General features: G+C 43.3%; 1 protein-coding gene across 3 annotated transcripts in view; it reads left to right on the plus strand.

The window, feature by feature from the left end:
* The window catches only part of ZNF395 (zinc finger protein 395), a 47,679-nt gene that overhangs the window by 15,729 nt on the left and 11,731 nt on the right, over nt 1-20,219 (plus strand). For all 3 annotated transcript variants that reach the window (XM_049865697.1, XM_049865698.1, XM_049865696.1), the window contains exons 2-3: nt 16,800-17,064; nt 18,182-18,414. In XM_049865697.1, the coding sequence (XP_049721654.1) occupies nt 16,813-17,064; nt 18,182-18,414 (485 nt within the window). In that variant the 5' untranslated portion in view covers nt 16,800-16,812. The remainder of the gene's footprint in view (nt 1-16,799; nt 17,065-18,181; nt 18,415-20,219) is intronic.

Consider the following 20,219-nt stretch of genomic DNA (forward strand, 5'->3'; position numbering starts at 1 on the left):
TCAGGTCTTTGTTGTGAGAGGGACCACCGGAAGCATCTGACTATTCTGCCATCTTGGCCCCGCCTCTGTCCTTCTCAGATCTTATGGGTCTTGAGTGATATTTTGCCTTGTTCTACCAATTAAAGAGTGTTAAAGTCTCCAGCTATGTTTGATGATGTGTCTAATTTTTCCCTTAGTTTTCCAGTTTTAAGCAAGGCACTTTTGAAAAAAGTGCCTTATCCTTTCAGCAGAAGTTAATGTTTTTCTCATTTTATGGGTGAGGAAACTGAGGTACATAGAGGTGAGGTACTTTGCCCAAGGTCACAGAGTTGGGAAGTTACAGCTTATCTGCAGCCCTGAGTGTTTCACTATGTTTTCTTGTTCAGATGTTTGTAGAAGTGTTGAAAACAGTTTAGCCTTGATCCTGGTGGAGCCCTATACATTATACTTAGCTAACCAGAGAAATGCTCATTTCTCTTCCATGCCACAACCACCCAACCACAGTAACCTGTTGGTGACTCAAGTTTTTAGTAGCAAGGAACCTTGGGAGGTCACCTAGTCCAGCCTCTTACTCAATGTACAATTTTACTGGCTGTATAACAGTAGAGCATAGATTTCAGAATCAGACATATTTGAGCTCAAATCTTAGTTCTGTCACTTTCTAGCTTAGTGGCCTCAGGAAAATTACTCAGCCTCCCTGAGTCTCAGTTTCCTCATCTATAAAATAAGGAAGATAATGATTCTTATCTCATGGAATTAGTGGGGGGCTAAATGAGATTTTATTCCTTGTGAACATCACAGTACTATTTCCTGAAAACACTTCCAGTCTTGTGGCCCTGAACTGAATAGTCTGCCTGCTGGGGTGAGACTCACTGCACATCAGCCTCTGGGCTTGTCCTCTTTTGGACCAGGCTTGGTCTTACCATTGTTGTGGCACGGCTTGCGGGTTGGCTTCCCAAGAGCCAATTTCATCCTTTACTTCTCTCAGAACTCTCAAGGGTGGGCCATCTGGTCTTTGTGATTTATCTACCTCTATTTATTTATTATTTTTTATTTATTTGTCACTTTGGCTTAGAACATCCTCATCAATGAGCATTATTTGATTAATGCTTCCACGCTGTCCATTATAGAAAAAACACCAGAGAGTGGACACCGGATATCCTGAGCTAGGGCTGGGGCAAGTACTCATTCAGCCTATTTCTCCCTCTCTATTTTGTCTTCGAGTCTATTCTCAGTCCCAGATTTATGAGTCCATAAAAGACTTTCTTTAAAGAAACATGTTTAAAGTGCTTTAGTGGTTTGTGTCTTGGGCAAGCCCACCTGCCCCACTTCGCTCGCTTTTCTCTATGCGTGCAAATTATCTTCCTTTATGGTGTCTTTATTCTCTTCACTATCCCTGGGTGGTGTATATGGTTAACGTGCTTACCTGCTAACCAAAAATTGGAGGTTTGAGTCTACCCAGGGATGCCTCAAAAGAAAGGCCTTGTGATGTACTTCTAGAAAATCAGTCATTGAAAACCCTATGGAGCACATTTTTTGTCTGACACACGTGGGGTTGCCAGGAGTCTGAGCTGACTCCACAACAGCTGGTGGAGGTGGATTCTCTTCACTTAGACTGGCTTTTTATTTTTTGGGGGAAACACGTCTGTCTTAATCTCCAGCAACTCAGCAGAATTTCAAAGATGCCAATGTTTTTGTCCTGTGATGTCCCTTTCTTTGGGATCCTCTGGAGTTGATAATAAAGAAACTCCTATGTTGACTTGAATTGGTATGGGCGGGATCCAGGATGATTGGAACCCAGAAACTAAAGCTTCAGCTGGGTGGGACAAGAGATTTGGAAAGGCCTAAGCAGCAGGCATTGGAGGTAGTTCAAAGTGGCTGATCAGGCACTGTCTCAGGGAAGTTTGGCAGCAGGCGTTGAACCACACTGGGCAGGGAACCAAGACTGAGATTTAGGCTTCAGGGAAGGTGAGCAGGATTGGACCTATTTGCTGAAAGTGAGGTAAGCAGGGGCCAGGTCATGTGGGGCAGAGGGCAGAGGCTGGTTATTGGTTTTGGGCCCTAGGGTCGAAGCCCATCTGACTTGGCGTTAAACTCTCACCACTGAGCCCTGGGGTGGGTACATTTTGGCCAGCAGGCCTCTAAGTGGAGTAGGTTGGGGTTCCCCTCTCTTGCCAAAATCTGTTTTGTTGTGATTTCAATTAAAGGCTCACTCATAGTCAACGTTTTGATTTCCTTTAGTGTTAGTACTTGAGTTATTACTGGTTCTGGTAGAATATCCTTATACAACCGTATTTCCTAGATGCTGCCTGTTATAGATTGAATTGTATATCCCCAAAATATGTGTTGTAAATTCTAGCCTCTGTGCCTGCGGTCATAATCCCATTTGGGAATGAGTTGTCTTTGTTATGTTAATGGGACAGAATTAGTATAGGGTGTGTCTTAAATCAGTCTGTTTTGAGATATAAAAGAGATTAAACAAGCAAGTGAGAGAAGCAGAGATGGGGGGAGAGAGATGTCAAACCACGCGAAGATTGTCCAGGAGCAGAAGCTCAGAAGAGAAAAGGACCTTCCTCTAGAGCGAACAGGGAGAAAGCCTTCTCTTAGAGCCAGCACCCTGAATTCAGACTTCTAGCCTCCTAAACCATGAGAAAATGAATTTCTGTTTGTTAAAGACACCCATTTGTGGTATTTCTGTTAATAGCAGCACTGGATTACTAAGATACCACCATATAGTGGCTACTAAGGGCTCAAAATTGTTTATTGTGTTATTTAGCTGTCTAGCACTGATCTGGAGCCCTGGTGGTACAGCGGTTAAGTCCTCAACTGCTAACCAAAAGATTGTGGTTTGAACCCACCAGTTGCTCCACGGGAGAAAGATGTGGCAGTCTGCTTCTGTAAAGATTCCAGCCTTGGAAGCCATATGGGACTATTCTGCTCTCTCCTATAGGGTCCCTATGAGTTGGAATTGACTTGATGGTGATGGAAGCACTGGTCTAAAATAGGGTAGTGGGAGAAGGAAACACATCTGTTGAGTACCTTCTAGATGCTAGGCACTGTGTATATTTTATCCTCATGACAACTCTGTGAGGTATGTACAGTTCTCATTTTGACAGATGAGGTGGGGGAACTGAGGCTCTGAAATGGTGGATAAAAATTGTCCAAGGTCACGCAGGTCAGACTGGCTGGCCCATGTCTCTGGGTGCAGAGTCTGCTGTTTCCCTAGAGAAGCTTCCTCTGTGATGTCAGGCGTAGCCCTCTTCTGGACATATTTGGTGTCCATCTTGATGTGTCAGTTTTAGTACCTCGGTGGTATCCATTCTTTCCCCGTCTCTCCAACCCACAGCACTCCTGAGGAATTGGAAGCATTCCCATTAGTATTAGGAGTCCCCCATGATGTGTGGGGGGCTTACCCCTTCCCATGAGAACAGAGCAAAATCTTCCAAAATGTGCTAGGATGGTTCTGAAACCATGCTCCTTGATGGGGGTGTGGAGGCAGGGGGGAGGTGGTGATGCCTTCCATCCTGAAATAGAAAACATGTATATGCCAGAATTGTGACCTTGGGTTGTGCAAATGGTTAATACACTTGGTTGCTATCCAAAAGATTGGAGGTTTGAGTTCACCTAGAGATCCTTGGAAGGATAGGCCTGGTGATCTACTTCTCAAAAATCAGCCTATAGAGCATAGTTCTACTCTGACACACGTGGGGTCACCAGGAGTCAGAATTGGCTCAGTGGCAGCTGGTACTGTTACATATCAAAATAAAGGGAAAAGTTAGATTAAAAGTTGATCTGCGACTGCCTCATACCTCCTTTTGACCAGAGAGAGTTATTCATTCCCATTGGCCCCCCCAACCATCCTTGTCTTCTGACACACAATGCTGGTATCCAGCTATTAGTTCAGGCTTTTTTTTTTTTTACTGTTATCAACAACTAGAATGTTCTGTCATCCCAATAGCACAGGTTTCTTATTTTGTGACTTATAATTTTGAATATTACAGCGTATTTTCTATTACTTTTCATTTTGGGTGGGTGATTCTCAGATGAGATTTGGATTCCTAAAGGATATTTGGGTGGCACCTTGGTCTCCTTCCTTCCATGTTTGTTATCTTTTCTGTTAGTTGATCAGTCTTGCCTGTGTGTGCATTGTTTCTTATCTTTAATTTTGGGTCTGACACTCATGGCTTGGCCTCCAGACAGGGTAATGCTCTTCTTGGGGACCTGCAGCCCTCTGTGTCCTGATTACCCACCACAGGAGAGGCTCTGCCTTTTATTACCTTCAGACCCGCCAGGCAAGTCACTAGGTAGCTCTAACCCTCCCTGTAGACCCCACTGCCTGTTTATTTGGCATTGTCAAGGAATGTGATAATTCATTTAAGTGACTGTTGAGCTCCGAACCAGTTTTCTAATTTAACCATTCACTGCCTGGAATAATTTATTTGGTGTCATCGAGAACTGTGATTATTTGTAAGTGAATGTTGAGTTCCAAATAGTTTTTCTACCTTAACCACTTAAATGAAGGGCCTTAAAGTGACTGGCCCTTGACTTTTAGAATTTTTAGATTCTCATGTCCGTGTTTTGTATTTTCCTGGTGATTCTTCTATTGTTCGGAGTTCCTGGGTTATGCAAGTGATTAAGGGCTCATCTGCTTCGTTTTCTTTTGTTGTCAGTTTTTGCTTATCATCACTAAAGTTTCTCCAATAGGTCTGTCTTAGTCATCTAGTGCTGCCATAACAGAAATACCACAAGTGGATAGCTTTGACAAGGAGAGATTTATTTTCTCACAGTCCAGTGGGCTAGAAGTCCAAATTCAGGGCGCCAGCTCCAGGGGAAGTCTTTCTCTCTCTGTCGACTCTGGAGGAAGGTCCTTGTCATCAATTTTCCCGTGGTCTAGAAGCTTCTCTGCACAGGAACCTTGGGTCCAAAGGATGCGCTCTGCTCCTGGCTCTGCTTTTGTGGTGGTGTGAGGTTCCCCTGCTTTCTGCTTCTTTCCCTTTCATCTCTTGTGAGGTAAAAGGTGGTGCAGGTTGCACCTCAGGGAAACTCCCTTTACATTGGATCAGGGATGTGACCTGAGCAAGGGTGTTACATCCCACCCTAATCTCGTTTAACGTAATCTAATCTTGCCTCATTAACCACAGGCAGAGATTAGGATTTACAACATGTAGGAAAATTATATCAATCACAAAATGGAGGACAACCACACAATACTGGGAATCATGGCCTAACCAAGTTGGCACATTTTTGGGAGACACAATTTAATCCATGACAAGGTCCCTTTTTTCTAATGAAACTTAGACTTTCTTCCTCACAGCATTGTAAGGACCAGATGTTGTTGTTTGTTGCCACAGAGTCGGCCCCCAATTCATGGTGACCCCAGGTGTTACAGAGTAGAACTGCTGCATGGGGTTTTTCTGGCTGTAATCTTTATTGAAGCAGGTTGCAGGCCTTTCTTTCTTGGAGCTGCAGGGTGCAAAGCCCTTGCGCCACAGGAACGTAGGACCAGTTGAAGCAATGTTAAGGTGTCCAAGCTGTGAACTAGATAGTCCGTATCCTGCTGCTGGATTTCTACTTGTGAGAAGAGAGACCTGAACTCAGGAGGACCTAGGAAAGCTGCAAGCTTCACAACTTGCTAGCTGTGTGATTTTGGGCAAGTAAGTGAAGTTCTTGAAGATCCTCAATTTTGTCAGCTATAAAATGGGGAGGATATTACCCCTCTATATTTATTCAGTTGCCGCAAGGCCAGGAGAAACAGAAGCTCTCAGATGTGTGTATTAAAGTGAGTGTAAACCCAAGTGGCTTTCAGGCATTCACTGGTGGTTTTATTAAATGTGCAGGTCTCTTACAAGCTTACTGTGAAAACTGCTATAAAGAACTGCTAGTTCTCTGGGGCTTGTTCTCCTGGGGAGACTCAGTTCCCGGTCCCTTCCGTCCCATTCCTGCTCTGGGTAAAGTGCCAAGTCAGCAGTCATCTGTCTCCCCGCCTTCTCCTGGGACTCTCAGTTTCAGCACAGTTTAGATCAGGTTTAACTACACACGCAAACACACACGCCCATGCATTCATGTGTGCTCATCCTGCAATGAGTGCTTATCCCCCCATGTGTGTGCAAAACAGCAGTGGACAGCCTCTCCACTTGTGCGGCACATTTGTGAGCACGATTTCACTTATACCTCCTTCTCTATAGTATTCTCCCCATTTTCACAACTGAGTTTTCTGCCTGTTTTAGAACTAAGTTTGAATGCTATTAAATACTCTACTCTTGCTTTTGATCCCTCTGTGACACAAGCAGTAATGGCTACTGTATTAGTCATCTAGTGCTGCTATAACAGAAACACCACAAGTGGATGGCTTTGACAAAGAGAAATTCATTTCTTCATAGTAAACTAGGCTGAAAGTCCACATTCAGGGCATTAGCTCCAGGGGAAGGCTTTCTCTCTCTGTCGGCCTTCTCATCAGTCTTCCGCAGACTAGGAGCTTCTCCACGCAGGGACCCCGGGTCCAAAGGACACGCTCTGCTCCCGGCACTGCTTTCTTGGTGGTGTGAGGTCCCCCTGTCTCTCTGCTCGCTTCTCTCTTTTATATCTCAGGAGATTGCCTCAAGACACAATCCATTCTTGTAGGTTGAGTCCTGCCTCACTAACACCACTGCTGCCTATCCTCCCTTATAACATCACAGAGGCAGGATTTACAATATATAGGAGAATCACACAATACCAGGAATCATGGCCTAGCCAAAATGATACACACATTTTCTGGGGGATGTAATTCAATCCACGACAGCTGCTAACTGATAGGCCGGCGGTTTGAGTCGACTCAGAGGCACCTTAGAAGAAAGACCTGGGCAATCTACTTCTGAAAAATCAGCTGTTGAAAACCTTGTGGGGATCAAATTGACCACCCCAGCTGGAAAGATTAGATAGGAGCCTACAGGACAGTGAGTTTATGTTAATAAGGGAGCAACAACTCTAGAAAAGGAGGATGAGAATAGTTGCTCAACTTGAGGAATGTAACTGATGTCACTAAATTGTACACGTAGAAACCGTCGAATTGGCATATGTTTTGCTGTGTATATTCTCAACAACAACAAACATAAATAAAAAAGGAAAACGAAAATCCTGCGAAGTATAGTTCTACTCTGACACACATGGAGTCGCCATGAGTCAGGGTCAGTTTGATGGCAACTGGTTAGTTTGTTTTTAGTCTTTATTTTAAGGCAGGCAGTAGGTATTATTTCTTATAACACATCATTCTTGAATATTGTCCCTCCTCCTCACTGGGAATATCATGTCTTTAAAATCACAAATCTGGATGGGATAAGCAAGATATGGTCTTTACTGTCCAAGGGCTTACAGTCTATGGGAGGTGGCAGTCCTATTGGTTCGAGCTGAAATAGTTATTGAGCGCTAACTATTTTGCTTAATACAGAATGGTGTATACATGATAGAGGTATGAACAAAGGGCACTGGTGTTTCTGAAGGCAAATAGGGAGGTAGGTGTGAAGGAAAGGAGAAGTATTTCTATTCCTAGATAGGACTGTGAATGTGCTTCTCTTCCCGTGCGGCGTGCAGACTTGACTGAGTGCCTGATGCGCAGTCAGACCAACGGAAGTGTTTGGTGATCAGGATCATTTATTATTTCTGGGGAGAATTCCCTGTAACCAGATCAGATGACCTACTTCTATGGCCCATCTGCTGGAATATGAGAGTTGCACTGCTGTCTGGGGCCCTTGTGTTTCTCTTCCATCATTCTATTACATCTGTTTCTCATAGTAATGGGAAGGCTGGGGGCTCATATACAGGGGATGCTATAGAGAGCATTCCAGCCCTGAATGGGAGCTGGTCAACCTTTAAAGTTTTTGTTAATCCTGATATTCTGTAATTTTTTGGGTAGCCCAAACTATTATACATTGATGCAGTATAATCCAGTTTTTAAAAACCTTCAGCAAAAAGGCTATAATTAAAATGTCCTGAGACTCCAAACTGTCATTAACTGACTGGCTGATTTAGAAATATTGGTATCCAATTGACCACTGATGTGCTCAGTGCTATGTATCTCAAGCTTGTATCGTGAAAATCTAAAATACGCATACACATAGATTCTTAAAAATCATGTAACAGGGTCTGATAAATAATTTCAGAGCTCTACAAGTTTTAGCTCAGAGGCTTGAGTGCTGCTCGTAGGATTTTTATCCAAAGCCTGGCTGGGCAGAGGAGTCCTCTGGGAAGAAAAGCTCAGTATGTAATCAGTGAAGTATTTTTCCCCCCTCTGGAGAGGCATCCCAGAAAAAATAAGACTTGAGAATAGGCAGCAGTTGGGTAGTGATGATGGGATATGACAACCTGCTCTACCAGGATTTACGTGTTATTGTTGTTAGGTGCCATTGAGTCCATTCTGACTCAGCGATCCCACGTGACAGAGTAGAACTGCCCCATCGGGTTTCCTAGGCTTAAATTTTTGCAGGAGTGGATTGCCAGGTTTTTCTCCTGTGGAACCGCTGGGTGGGTTCAAACCACCAGCCTTTCAGTTAGCAGCCTAGTGATTAACCGTTTTGCCACCAGGGCTTCTTAAGGTTCACATGAACTGCAAACTAGGAGGATCACACATGTATTTGCATTTAATCATAAGTATGCTTGCAAGCGCCCATGGCATCTGTCAATGCAGATATTCCCTGCCTAAGAATGCTAAAAGTGAATTGTTGAGGAATCCTATTCACCACTGAGTTTTACTGTAAAATAAGAGACATAGTTTGTTAGCAAACATTTTGGCTTTTGGATGAGCTTAATGCATCACACTGGAAAAAAAAAATTAAAATTCTTACAGGTTTAAAAAAAAATTAGCAACTTGCTGATAAAACATTAAGGATGATATGCAAAGTATTGGCCAAAGAACTAAAAACTTAAATTGTTTTTCTGTGCAGTGGTACCCAATGGGATCACAACATACACAGAAAGGTGAGGTTTACTAGAGAGCCTGAAACTGTTGTCTCCCGAGGGTTGATGTTCCTCACCTTGATTGATTAGAGAGGTAGCAAGCACCCAAGCTTTAGCAAATGAGAATCTTACTACAAACTTCAACTTCCTTAACTTAAAAAAAAAACAAAAACAAAATTATTTATGTAATGAGTCACTTTAACGTATGACCTGTGTTCTAGAAGTGCCCCTAGGTGTTCATGGTTTGCTGCGGTGTCACTGGGGGATAGGAGAGAGCAGCCAGTGTGCGTGAGTGCATGCACACGCCTCTGTGTGCTGAGATATGGTTGTCCTGCAACAGTCACGTGTCAAATAGCAGTTTGCAACTCAGAGCCACAGAGAGGGTTTATTTTACTAGCCTGTCTGTCCCAATTATTTAACTGATGGCAGATGTCCTCATTAAGGGTCATTAGGACATCAGAATAATGTTTGCTGAGCCTGGAAAAGGGCTAACCCCTTTTGGTCATATACCAAAATACATATTCTGGGCAGCAAATTCCTCCTGTTGGTGACAGTAGTAGGGGTGAGAAGCACGAGAGAGCTCAGGATCCCCTAAAACTGTTCGTCAGCCTAGAACGGTTCTTTATCGTGAATTTCAATTCTTTGTTTTAATCAAGGAATTTCATAAGTCGAGAATGTAAAATCATGAAGTGGACTTTGGCTACATGTTGAAATACTGTTATTGTTACCCTGATATAGATGTTTCTTGATTTCTCTTTGCTGCCTCGGAACCGTACGGAAAATTAGGGGATGGCTAGTTTTTATGGGACTTTGAGAGCTCCCAAGGAAGCAACCAGCAGGGGAGTGAATAGAAGTAGAGATGAGGGAAAGAGGAGTTTGAAGGAGGCTACAACAAGGAACCCTTGCAGCGCAATGGTTAAGTGTTTGGCTGCTAACTGAAAGGTCAGCAGTTCGAACCCACCGTCTGCTCCGTGCGAAAAAAGACCCGGCGATCTGTTCTGTAGAGATTTACAGCATAGAAAACCCTGTGGGGCAGTTCTGCTCTGTCATATAGGGTGACTATGATTTGGAATCGACTTGATGGCACACAACAACAGCAATTAAAATGGTAGAAGCCTACTAGGAAGGGAGAGAGAAGCCATCGATACCCCAGCATGATTTGCTGGAATGGTTGGAAAAGAGACTGGGATCATGGAGATGTGGTGTTGGTCAACCACTAATTGAAAGGTTGGTGGATCAACCCATCCAGTGGTGCAAAAGAAGAAAGGCCTAGTGATCTCCCTCCATAAGAATTACAGGAAGAATTACAGCCAAGAAAACTCTGTGGAGCAGTTCTCTGCTGTAACACATGGGGTCGCCATGAGTCAGAATTGACTTGACAGCAACACATTTTTTTTTGTTCTGAGATGGTATGGAACCCAAACAAAGTCCTGAGGCTCTAAAATAATAAGCGATCCTGGAGAGTCACTCTGGGGCCCAGAGTTAGCTTTCCTTCTCCACCTACCTTCATGATAGACCTTTGTAGGTGCTCTAATTCACTTCTGGATCCCCGAAGACTCTCTTATCTGTAGAGCTAAAGTCATTTGTTGTCATGTGCTGTCCAGTCAATTCTGACTCACAGTGATCCTGTATGACAGAGTAGAGCTGCCCCATACAGTTGCCCAGGCTGTAATCTTTACGGAAGGAGATGGCCAGGCCTTTTCTCCTGCAGAGCTGCTGGTGTGTTCAACCTGCCTACTTTTCAGTTAGCCAAGCGCTTAACCATTGTGATACTAGGGCACCTTAAAGACATTTACTCCTCAGGAAGTTTAAGAACTATTGAAGTTGTCAAGGATTTCATTTTACATGGAGCCACAATCAACACCCATGGAAGCAGCAGTCAAGAAATCAAACGATGTATTGCACTGGGCAGATCTGCAAAAGACCTCAATAACAAGTTTAAGAATTATGGTTGTCTTTAATGTTACGTGTTGCTGATTAATACAAAGGAGGCATTGAATACCACCTAGTGATACTGCGTAGCCTACGTTTTTTTTTCATAGATTATTTATCAAATTTTCCGTTTCCACGCTGTTAATCTTCACTATAAAGTTAGCTAAAGTTTTCCATAGCTTTTTGGATTCATTACATTATCTCTTTGTGCCCTCTTGTTGTTGTTGTTAGGTGCCGTGGAATTGCTTCCAACTCATAGCAACCCAGTGTACAACAGTGCTGTACCATCTTCACAGTCTTTGCTGTTTGAGCCCATTGTTGCAGCCACTGTGTCAGTCCATCTTGTTGAGGGTCGTCCTCTTTTTTGCTGACCCTCTGCCTTACCGAGCATGATGTCCTTCTCCAGGGACTGGTCCCTCCTGATAACATGTCCAAAGTACGTGAGAAGTCTGCCATCTTCACTTCTAAGGAGCATTCTGGCTGTACTCCTTAGTGCCCTTTTAGAAGGCAGTATGTGTATGAAGGTCTTCCCAAACCTCTAAATGATTAACAATGAGTTGGACTGTTTGACCAGGTCAGAATAAGGCATTGACCTATATTTTGTAGGTAGGAGGGTAAGATGCAGGTGGAAAAGAGATTTTTAAGGAAAGAAAGTACATGAGGAAATATAAGTATAGACTTGTAGGACTGGGAACTTTTTTTTTTTTGTTTTAAACAAAGGTTCATTGACATAGGGAAAAAATACATGTAGGTTAGAGGTGTTTGTTTCTGGCTTGAGGCTTCAAGGACAACTTAATCGAGTATTTCATTTTGAGAGCTCATATACCTACTGGAATAATGAGAAGAGCACCATTTTTGACACCAGATGGACATGGGTTCAAACCCTAGGGCTGCCGTTCCCTAGTTGTGTGGCCTCTGCAACCTAACTTCTCTGTGGCCCAGATTCCTCATCAGAAATAAAAAACATGTTCACCACAAATTGTTCTGAGGATTAAATTAGATACAGTTTGTGAAAGCCAGTGCTTATTAGGCACTTAATAAAGATATTTTCCCTTCTTTCCTATTTTTAAAAATCATGATTTGGAAGTACTGTAAATAAAACTAATAATAAAATGTGTAGTATTTCATTTTGGAATTTGGGCTTGTTAAAGGAGAAGAGCTAGAGAACGGGACAAGTAGATTTGGAAATAAGCCAGAAGTGGGCAAATTTTATACCAATCCAGCAGATTTGGGAAGTTGCATGCTTAAAAACAAAGTATTCTTTAAGTTAAAAAAGAAAAAAGTTTACAAAAGCACTGTTAGAGTTTGTTAGCCAAGCATCCCAGGCTCTGTCTAAAGATTAGAAGCCCAGGAATTTGGAAAAACTACCATTTCTTCATTTTTACTGGTAGAAACCCCCAACTTCCTGTTCTGGAAAGTGGGAGTGGCCACCTCCTATTTGTCCTGAAAACAGTTGTCTCTTTCTCTGGATTGATGCTGCCATCTTCTGTCTGTAACTGGCATTACAGCTTCACCCTTTGCTCTTCTGAGCTGAATAAAATCAGACTGAGAAAAAAAAATTTTTTTTTTTTTTTAGACTGAGAGAGGCGTTTTATTTCTGGCCTCAGACTTCAAGCATAAAGGTAGGTGACTGAGTTTTGAAAACCCATTTAGCATCAGTACCCTGGTGGCACAGCTGTTAAGAGCTTGGCTGCTAATCAAAAAATCGGTAATTTGAATCCACCATCAACACCTTGGAAACCCTATGGGGCAGTTCTACTGTGTCCTGTAGAGTCACTATGAGTTGGAATCAACTCGATGGCACTGGGTTTATACATTTTTCTGTAGTGGTAAAGAATTTATCCTTTACATTTTTCTTACTCTTTATTGTCTTAGTAAAGGTTTTTGATACAGTGTTATTAAATGTACAATCACCAGACACCCAATGAATGCTGAGACTCTGACTTATCTCTTCTTTGCTTTGTAGAGAATTCATGGTGGAAATACCATGCTTGAGTAACATACTTGTAAAACAAGCCAAATTCTTTTTCTTAACATTTGTAACTTTATTGTTATTTTTTCCATTTCCTTTGTGTTATGTGGAGATGTTCTCTAGCATGATCTGCTGGGGATGGCTAGGAAAGAAGCTAGGATTAGGGTGATCTGAAGATGACATGGGACCCAAACAAAGCCCTGAGGTACTTTTGAATGAGGGTAAAAAGTTAAGGTCGTTTACAGAACTGTTCGAAGAAAATGTGAACCAGTTGCTCTGGTGTGAATGCAGGCCAGGGAGGAAGAGTGGGTGTGCGTGTGGGAATGTGGTTGAGGCCGTCTTTTGAAATGCTCAGCTTTATAGACTAGGTGGAACTAGCCTGGTAGGGCCTTCTGGGTAGGGGAAATGGCATTGGTGTTTAGGTACATGAACGCTTTAGTGTTCTTTACTTGCCGCAACACCTGGGATTTGCTTTGTACCTGTCAAGCCCTCGATTAACAGGAGTACATGAATAGGAAGGGGCGGAGGATCTGGAAGAGCTGTGATTGGGAATGTGCCAGGGGGTCCAGAGTAGAAGAACATAGGAAGGCTGAGGAACTGCGAGGGCTCTGGAGAAGGAGGGTGTTTGCAACATACTGCGTCTCATCCTTCTGCTTCCACCAGCAGACCCTGGACCTGGGAGCAGGGACTCTGTGTAGGAGCAAAGCAATCAGGTTTGTGGGGGAGGAACTGCAAAGTTCAGGCCTGTTGTCTGTGAGTAAATGGAAGTCAGTTTGCAGAGAGGAGCTGGTGGAATGAAGCTGGCGAGAAGGGCAACACGTGGCTGAGGACAAGAGGGGTAACCCATTAGGAGTGTGCATTTGGAGGTTGTGAGCACAAAGCGTGACTCTTTGGAGGTTGAGTGGTACCTTGTGATACCAACTTAGGATATAGATGGTGGAGATGGAGGTCAGTGGAGCCAAAGAAAATGAGAAATAGGGACATTGAAGCCATACGTCGTAAGTTACAAGAAGAGCTGGAGCATTTCTGGAAAGAGGAGGAGGAACATGGTTTAGTAGCAGGAAACACAGACTTTGAAGTCAGCAAATCTTGGGGTCTGGATCCTGACTGTGCTGAGTACCAGCTTTGATTTTGGTCAAGTTTCTTAATGTCTCCGAGCCTCGGTTTTTTTTTAAACTGTGGTAAAACTTAGTTTTTTTTTTAAGAATAGAACAGGACGGATGCTGATGGTACCTGCTGAGTGAAAGAACGCCTGTAAACCACTTAGCACAGAGTCTGGCAAAACAGTCAATGGCCTTAAGTGCTAGCGATAAGTACAGTGTGTATATACGTAAATGAGGGGTTCAGAGGTGAGCTGTCCGAATGGTGTGAGGGTTAGAAAATATTACCTAAATGGAGAAAAAAGGACTATTCATCTTGGAAAGGTGTAATCTTTTTAACGACTTGAAAGTCTGGTAGACTTCCCCAGTGAAGACACCTGGTCCAGGGCTTTTCTTTGTTGAGAGGTTTCTGATTACGGATTCAATCTCTTCACTTGTTATGGGTCTTTTGAGGTTTTCTGCTTCCTCTTGAGTCAGTTTAGGTAGGTTATGTGCTTCTAGGAATTTGTTCATTTCATCTAACTAATCATATTTATTGGAGTACAGTTTGTAGTATTGTTTCGATCCTTTTAGTTCTGTTGGGTCAGTTGTAATATCTTGGCTTTTGTTTCTTCTCTTTTTTCTTTGTCAGTCTAGCTAAAAGTTTGTCAGTTTTCTGAAAGGAAAATTTAATACAGAGTCGTATAGAAGCCTATACCCAAATGGTTTATTTCCACTGAGGCTAGAGCTAGATTGAACTTCATCATATCAGTATCACTTTGCATGTACATCACACTTTACAGTTTGTGAAGAGCCTCTACAGGAATGTTCTCATTTGATCCTGTGAGGCGTCAACAAGAATGGTAATTAGCATTCTGATTTATAGATGAGGAAACAGGATCTGAGAGGTTAAAGGAACTCGAAAATGAGTGGGGACTGACTGTGTGGGCTTTGATAGCTGATCTAGTATGCTTTCCCCTGAATCTCACTTAGCAGGGAGGTTGTGGGTTAGAGCAGGCATTTCCTAGTAGGAAGGTTGTTGACTGATTTGGATTCCTGAGGGAAGTTATAGAGCCTTTTTCATGGGAGAGACCTGAAAGATGGAGTTCCTCTTTTCTGGAATGGTCTAGGTGTTTGAAGCTGGAGTGGTCCAGATGGCCTCTGAAGGCTCTGCCCAGTCTTGTGGTCATTGAGTGCCAGGGGTGTTAGAATCCTTCCTTGGGCAGGAGGATTTTGACTAATGAAGCATGACACCAAGGTTTCTGTGTTTGATCTCTTCACTAGCTCTTCCCCTCTATAAAATGATGAGGCTAGTACTATCCATTTCCCGAGGCTAGTACTATCCATTTCCCTGCTTTCTGCAGTTGTTGGGTGATAAATGCGGTGTACTTGGAGTCCCAGAGGATGCGAAAATGATGTGTTCCATTTTCAGATGAGCACCTGAGCCCTGGGTGTTGAGTAAAACTTTCCCTCATGATACCAGTTGTGGGGTGAGGTTAACTAGGCATGGAATAGTCTCCTTTGGTTTATGTCAGGGGAAGACAGGTTGTCAGGAAGAATAAACAGCCCTGCTGTGGTCCTACATTTCAAGGATACCTGAATGCATTAGTGGCCCAACACCAAGTGCTATTGGAAGCAATGTTCAGGCAACTTTAAGGCAGAGCAGGAAAGTGGAAAGAGCCCTGAATTGGGAGTAAGGAGACTAGACCTTGTCCCGGCTCTGGCACCAACTACCTTTGTCACCACAAACAAGACATTTAAGCTCTCAGCTTTAGTTTCCTCAAGTGTAAAAATGAGGTGAATGACATGGTTCATATCTGGGGTTCTTTGCAGCTTTAAAGACAACTGATTTTCAAGTAGCTTAAGAATCTGCATGTGTCAGACAAATGCTTTGACCTGGCAATTTTTTATCTAGGAATTTAAGCTAAGGAAGTGATCACTGATGTGCATTTATGCCGAAGTTTAGCTCCAAGGGTGTTCACTGCAGGCAGAGCATTTTAAGCAGCAAGACATTGGGTACAACCCTAAGGTACAGTTATAAGGGGTTTGTTATGTTAGCAGTGTGCGTCCACCTAGGAAAATACTGTTACGTTAGCAGCGTGCATCCACCTATGAAAATACTGTTACGTTAGCAGTGTGCGTCCACCTATAAAAATACTGTTACGTTAGCAGCGTGCGTCCATCTAGGAAAATACTGTTACGTTAGCAGCGTGCGTCCACCTAGGAAAATACTGTTACGTTAGCAGCGTGCGTCCACCTATGAAAATACTGTTACGTTAGCAGCGTGCGTCCACCTAGGAAAATACTGTTACGTTAGCAGCGTGCGTCCACCTAGGAAAATACTGTTACGTTAGCAGCGTGCGTCCATCTAGGAAAATACTGTTACGTTAGCAGCGTGCGTCCATCTAGGAAAATACTGTTACGTTAGCAGCGTGCGTCCATCTAGGAAAATACTGTTACGTTAGCAGTGTGCGTCCATCTAGGAAAATACTGTGTGGCTTTTAGAAGTGTTTTTATAGAATAATATTTAATGATATAATAAAACATATAATATATTAAGTAAAAGTTCAGTTTACCAGTGATCTCATTTTTGTACAAATAACAGTGTATGTGAACAACGTATATAGAAGAAAGCATGGAACATTGTACAGTAAAAGATAATATACCTCTGGGAGGCAGGTTTATGAATGATTTGTTTTTCTTTGTGCTTATCAGTATTTTCTAAATGTCCTACTTTTGTAAAGAGAAAAAATTGTAGAAGTTACTTTAAGATGTTTCATTCAATGTAACTGACACATATTGGCTCTTGCTGTGTGTAGGGTGCCAAACTGAATGCTGAAGGAAGTCCCTGCTTCCATGGTCCTGGGGATAATGGGTGAAGGACTCTGTTCTCTGTGTCTCCCCAGGAAAGGCAGCAGCATGGCCAGTGTGCTTTCCCGGCGCCTTGGTAAGCGGTCCCTACTGGGAGCCCGGGTGTTGGGACCTACTGTTTCAGATGGGCCACCAGGGACCGCCCAGCCCTTGGAACCTCAAGCGGAGCTACTGGAGAGGGCTGCTGCACAGCCCTTCCTTGCCTATAAGGACGGCTCCTGCCATGAGCAACCCAAGGAGGTCCTCAAGGCTCCCGGCATCTCAGGCCTCCAGCAGGTGGCATTTCAGCCTGGGCAGAAGGTAGGTTGGTACCCAGTATATACAGATGTCTGCTCTACTCAGACTGGGGCTGGAAGGCCAGGAATGTCCCCAGTGGCAGGCAGGAAACTCTTTGGGCGCTAGTATGAGCACAGACCTTTTCCTTCTGGCCGTGTGGGCCCTTCGGCAGGTGGGCTTCCTAAGAGAAGGTACCATCATTAGGGGCCCCAGGGCTCCTTGAGGGTTCCTTCGTAACAGTGTTAACTGGAGGGAAGGCTGGCAAAACCTGACATCTGCAGTTCTGGGCTTTAGCCTACTCAAAGTCTTGGTTTGAAGCATGGCCATAGGTCCATTTCTTCTTATTCTCCCTTAGCTTGCCACTTCACAAAATTAGGGAAATAATCTCAGGCTTAAAAGAGCCAGCTAAGATTGCACCTTTGAATTACCTTTAGATGTTTTCAAGAGATGAAGATGTTTCTTCAATCGGAATTCAATTTGGATTTCCTTTTCCCTTCTGTTGCAGCAGGGCCCAGCCACATCTATACCTGAATATTAGCATTAGATCCAGGTGCATGGGGTTCTCTTTCATTGCCTTTTCCAGGGCTCATCAGTAGAGACCCTGTCTTCCCATCTCTTCTCCCTGAGGCTTGTGTCCTCCAGGCTTCTCTTCCCACAAGGCAAGATGTCCTGCCAATATCCAGGTGCCCTTTGAGAGAGGTCAGCCTACCTCTTCACCCCCTACCCTCTTGTCCAGGTAGACTCAGAATTCTTTGAAGGGAAAAATGCAGGGTCTGATCACTTGAAGACAGTAGTTGGGAATCAGCAGATATGCAGGGGCATTAAAGGCAAGGCAAGGGAAGAAATCAGAAGGAATGGACACAGATTCCAAATTTAGGTCAAATCTCTAGAAACTGTTCACTGTCTCTAGTCTAGAGAGTTTATAAGGACCTGTTTTGGGGAGAATCAGTCCAATTTGCCTAGTGTGCGTGCTCAGATGGGAAGCAGGTACCTGGGAACATCTAGCTCAATTAAAGCTGCGTGAGTCAGAGAAGCAGCTTGTGACAGGCAGATCCAGATTCCTGGAAGTTGGGGCATATGAACTCTTCGGGGGTAAGAACTACCTAGTGCTGACCGCTATTGCTGTTTTTCTTCCTTCCAGGTTTATGTGTGGTATGGGGGTCAAGAGTGTACAGGACTGGTTGAGCAGCACAGCTGGGTAGAGGATAAGGTGACTGTCTGGCTGTTGGATCAGAAGTTACAAATCTGCTGCAAAGCAGAGGAGGTGTGGCTTGCAGAGCTGCAGGGCTCCATGTCCCAGGCACCACCCACAGAGCAGGGAGCCCAGGTTCCAGCCTGCAGGCCTGTCTCCAGGAACATTGATGTCCCAAAGAGGTTCGTGTGGGAAGAATTTGGGCTCTGAAGTTGTGTGGGTCATGTGAGGTGTTAGGCTGTGGGCTGTCTTATGATGGAGGGATGGAAAGTGGGAGTTATAGGTATCTAGTTGTCAAGCTATTGGACAAGTGGCTCATTACCTCCTACACAGCAATAGTGTCAAAACAGCCTGGTATTGGTACAACGACAGATGCAGAGACCAATGGAACAGAATCGAAAACCCAGATGTAAATCCCTCTACCTATGGCTACCTGATCTTCGACAAAGGGCGAAAGTTCATTAAATGGGGGAAAAGACAGTCTCTTTGACAAAAGTGTTGGCAAAACTGTATGTCCATCTGTGAAAAAGTGAAACAGGACCCATACCTCACATCATATACAAAAACTAACTCAAAACAGATCAAAAACCTAAATATAAAACTTAATATTATAAAGATTATGGAAGAAAAAATAGGGACAGTGCAGGGGGTACAAACCATAACCAACATTACAGAAAGTCCAGAAGATAAGCTAGGTAACTGGGATCTTCTAAAAATTAAACACTTACAGTCATCAAAAGACTTCACCAAAAAAGCAAAAAGAAGACCCACAGACTGGGAAGAAATCTTTGGCTACAATATATCTGACAAGGTTCAAATCTATAAAATACATCAACACCTCAACAACAAAAAGACAAATAATTCAATTAAAAAATTAGCAAAGGATATGAACAGACACTTCACCAAGGAAGACATTCAGACGGCTAACAGACACCTGAGAAAATGCTCGCGATCATTAGCCATTAGAGAAATGCAAATCAAAACTACAGTGAGATACCATCTCACCCAGACTTTCCTGGCACTAAACAAAAAAACAAACAGAAAATAAATGTTGGAGAGGTTGCAGGGAGATTGGAGCTCTTATACATTGCTGGTGGGAATGTAAAATGGTACAGCCATTATGGAAAGTGATCTGGCGCTTCCTTAGAAAACTAGAAATAGAAATTCTGTGTGATCCAGCAGCCCCACTCCTATGAATATATCCTAGAGAAGTAAGAGCTGTCACACAAATAGACGTATGCACACCCGTGTTCATTGCAGCATTATTCACAATAGCAAAAAGATGGAAACAACCTAATGTCCATCAGCAGGTGAATGGATAAATAAATCATGGTACATACATACAGTGGAATACTACACAACGTTAAAGAACAATGATGAATCCACAAAACGTCTCAGAGCTTTATGCTGAGTGAAATAAGTCAATCACAAAAGGATAAAGATTGTATGAGACCACTATTATAAAAACTCAAGAAAAAGTTTACACACAGAAAAAAAAAATCTTTGATGCTTATGAGGGAGGGGACAGGTGGGGAGGGAAAATCACTAACTAGATATTAGACAAAGTGTTACCTTTGGTAAAGGGAAAGACAACACAATATAGGCGAAGTCAGCACAACTTGACCAATGCAAAGTCCTAGGAAGCTTCTTAGATACATTCAAACGCCTTAAGGGACTGAGTTACTGGGGCAGAGAACTGGAGACCATGGTCTTCGGGGACATGTGGGTCAATTGGCATAACATAGTTCATAAAGAAAATGTTCTATATCCTACTTTGGTGAGTAGTGTCTCCCCAGGGTCTTAAAAACTTGTAAGGGGCCATGTAAGATACACCTGTTGGTCCCTTCTCATCCGGGACAAAGGGGAATGAAGAAAACCAAAGATAGAAGGAAAATACTAAGTCCAGAGGACTAATAGACCACATGAACCAGTCTCCACTAGCCTGAGCTCAGAAGAACTAAATGGTGTCCAGCTACCACCACTGACC

Source organism: Elephas maximus, chromosome 22, assembly GCF_024166365.1.
Source record: "Elephas maximus indicus isolate mEleMax1 chromosome 22, mEleMax1 primary haplotype, whole genome shotgun sequence".
NCBI classification, from domain to species: Eukaryota; Metazoa; Chordata; class Mammalia; order Proboscidea; family Elephantidae; genus Elephas; species Elephas maximus.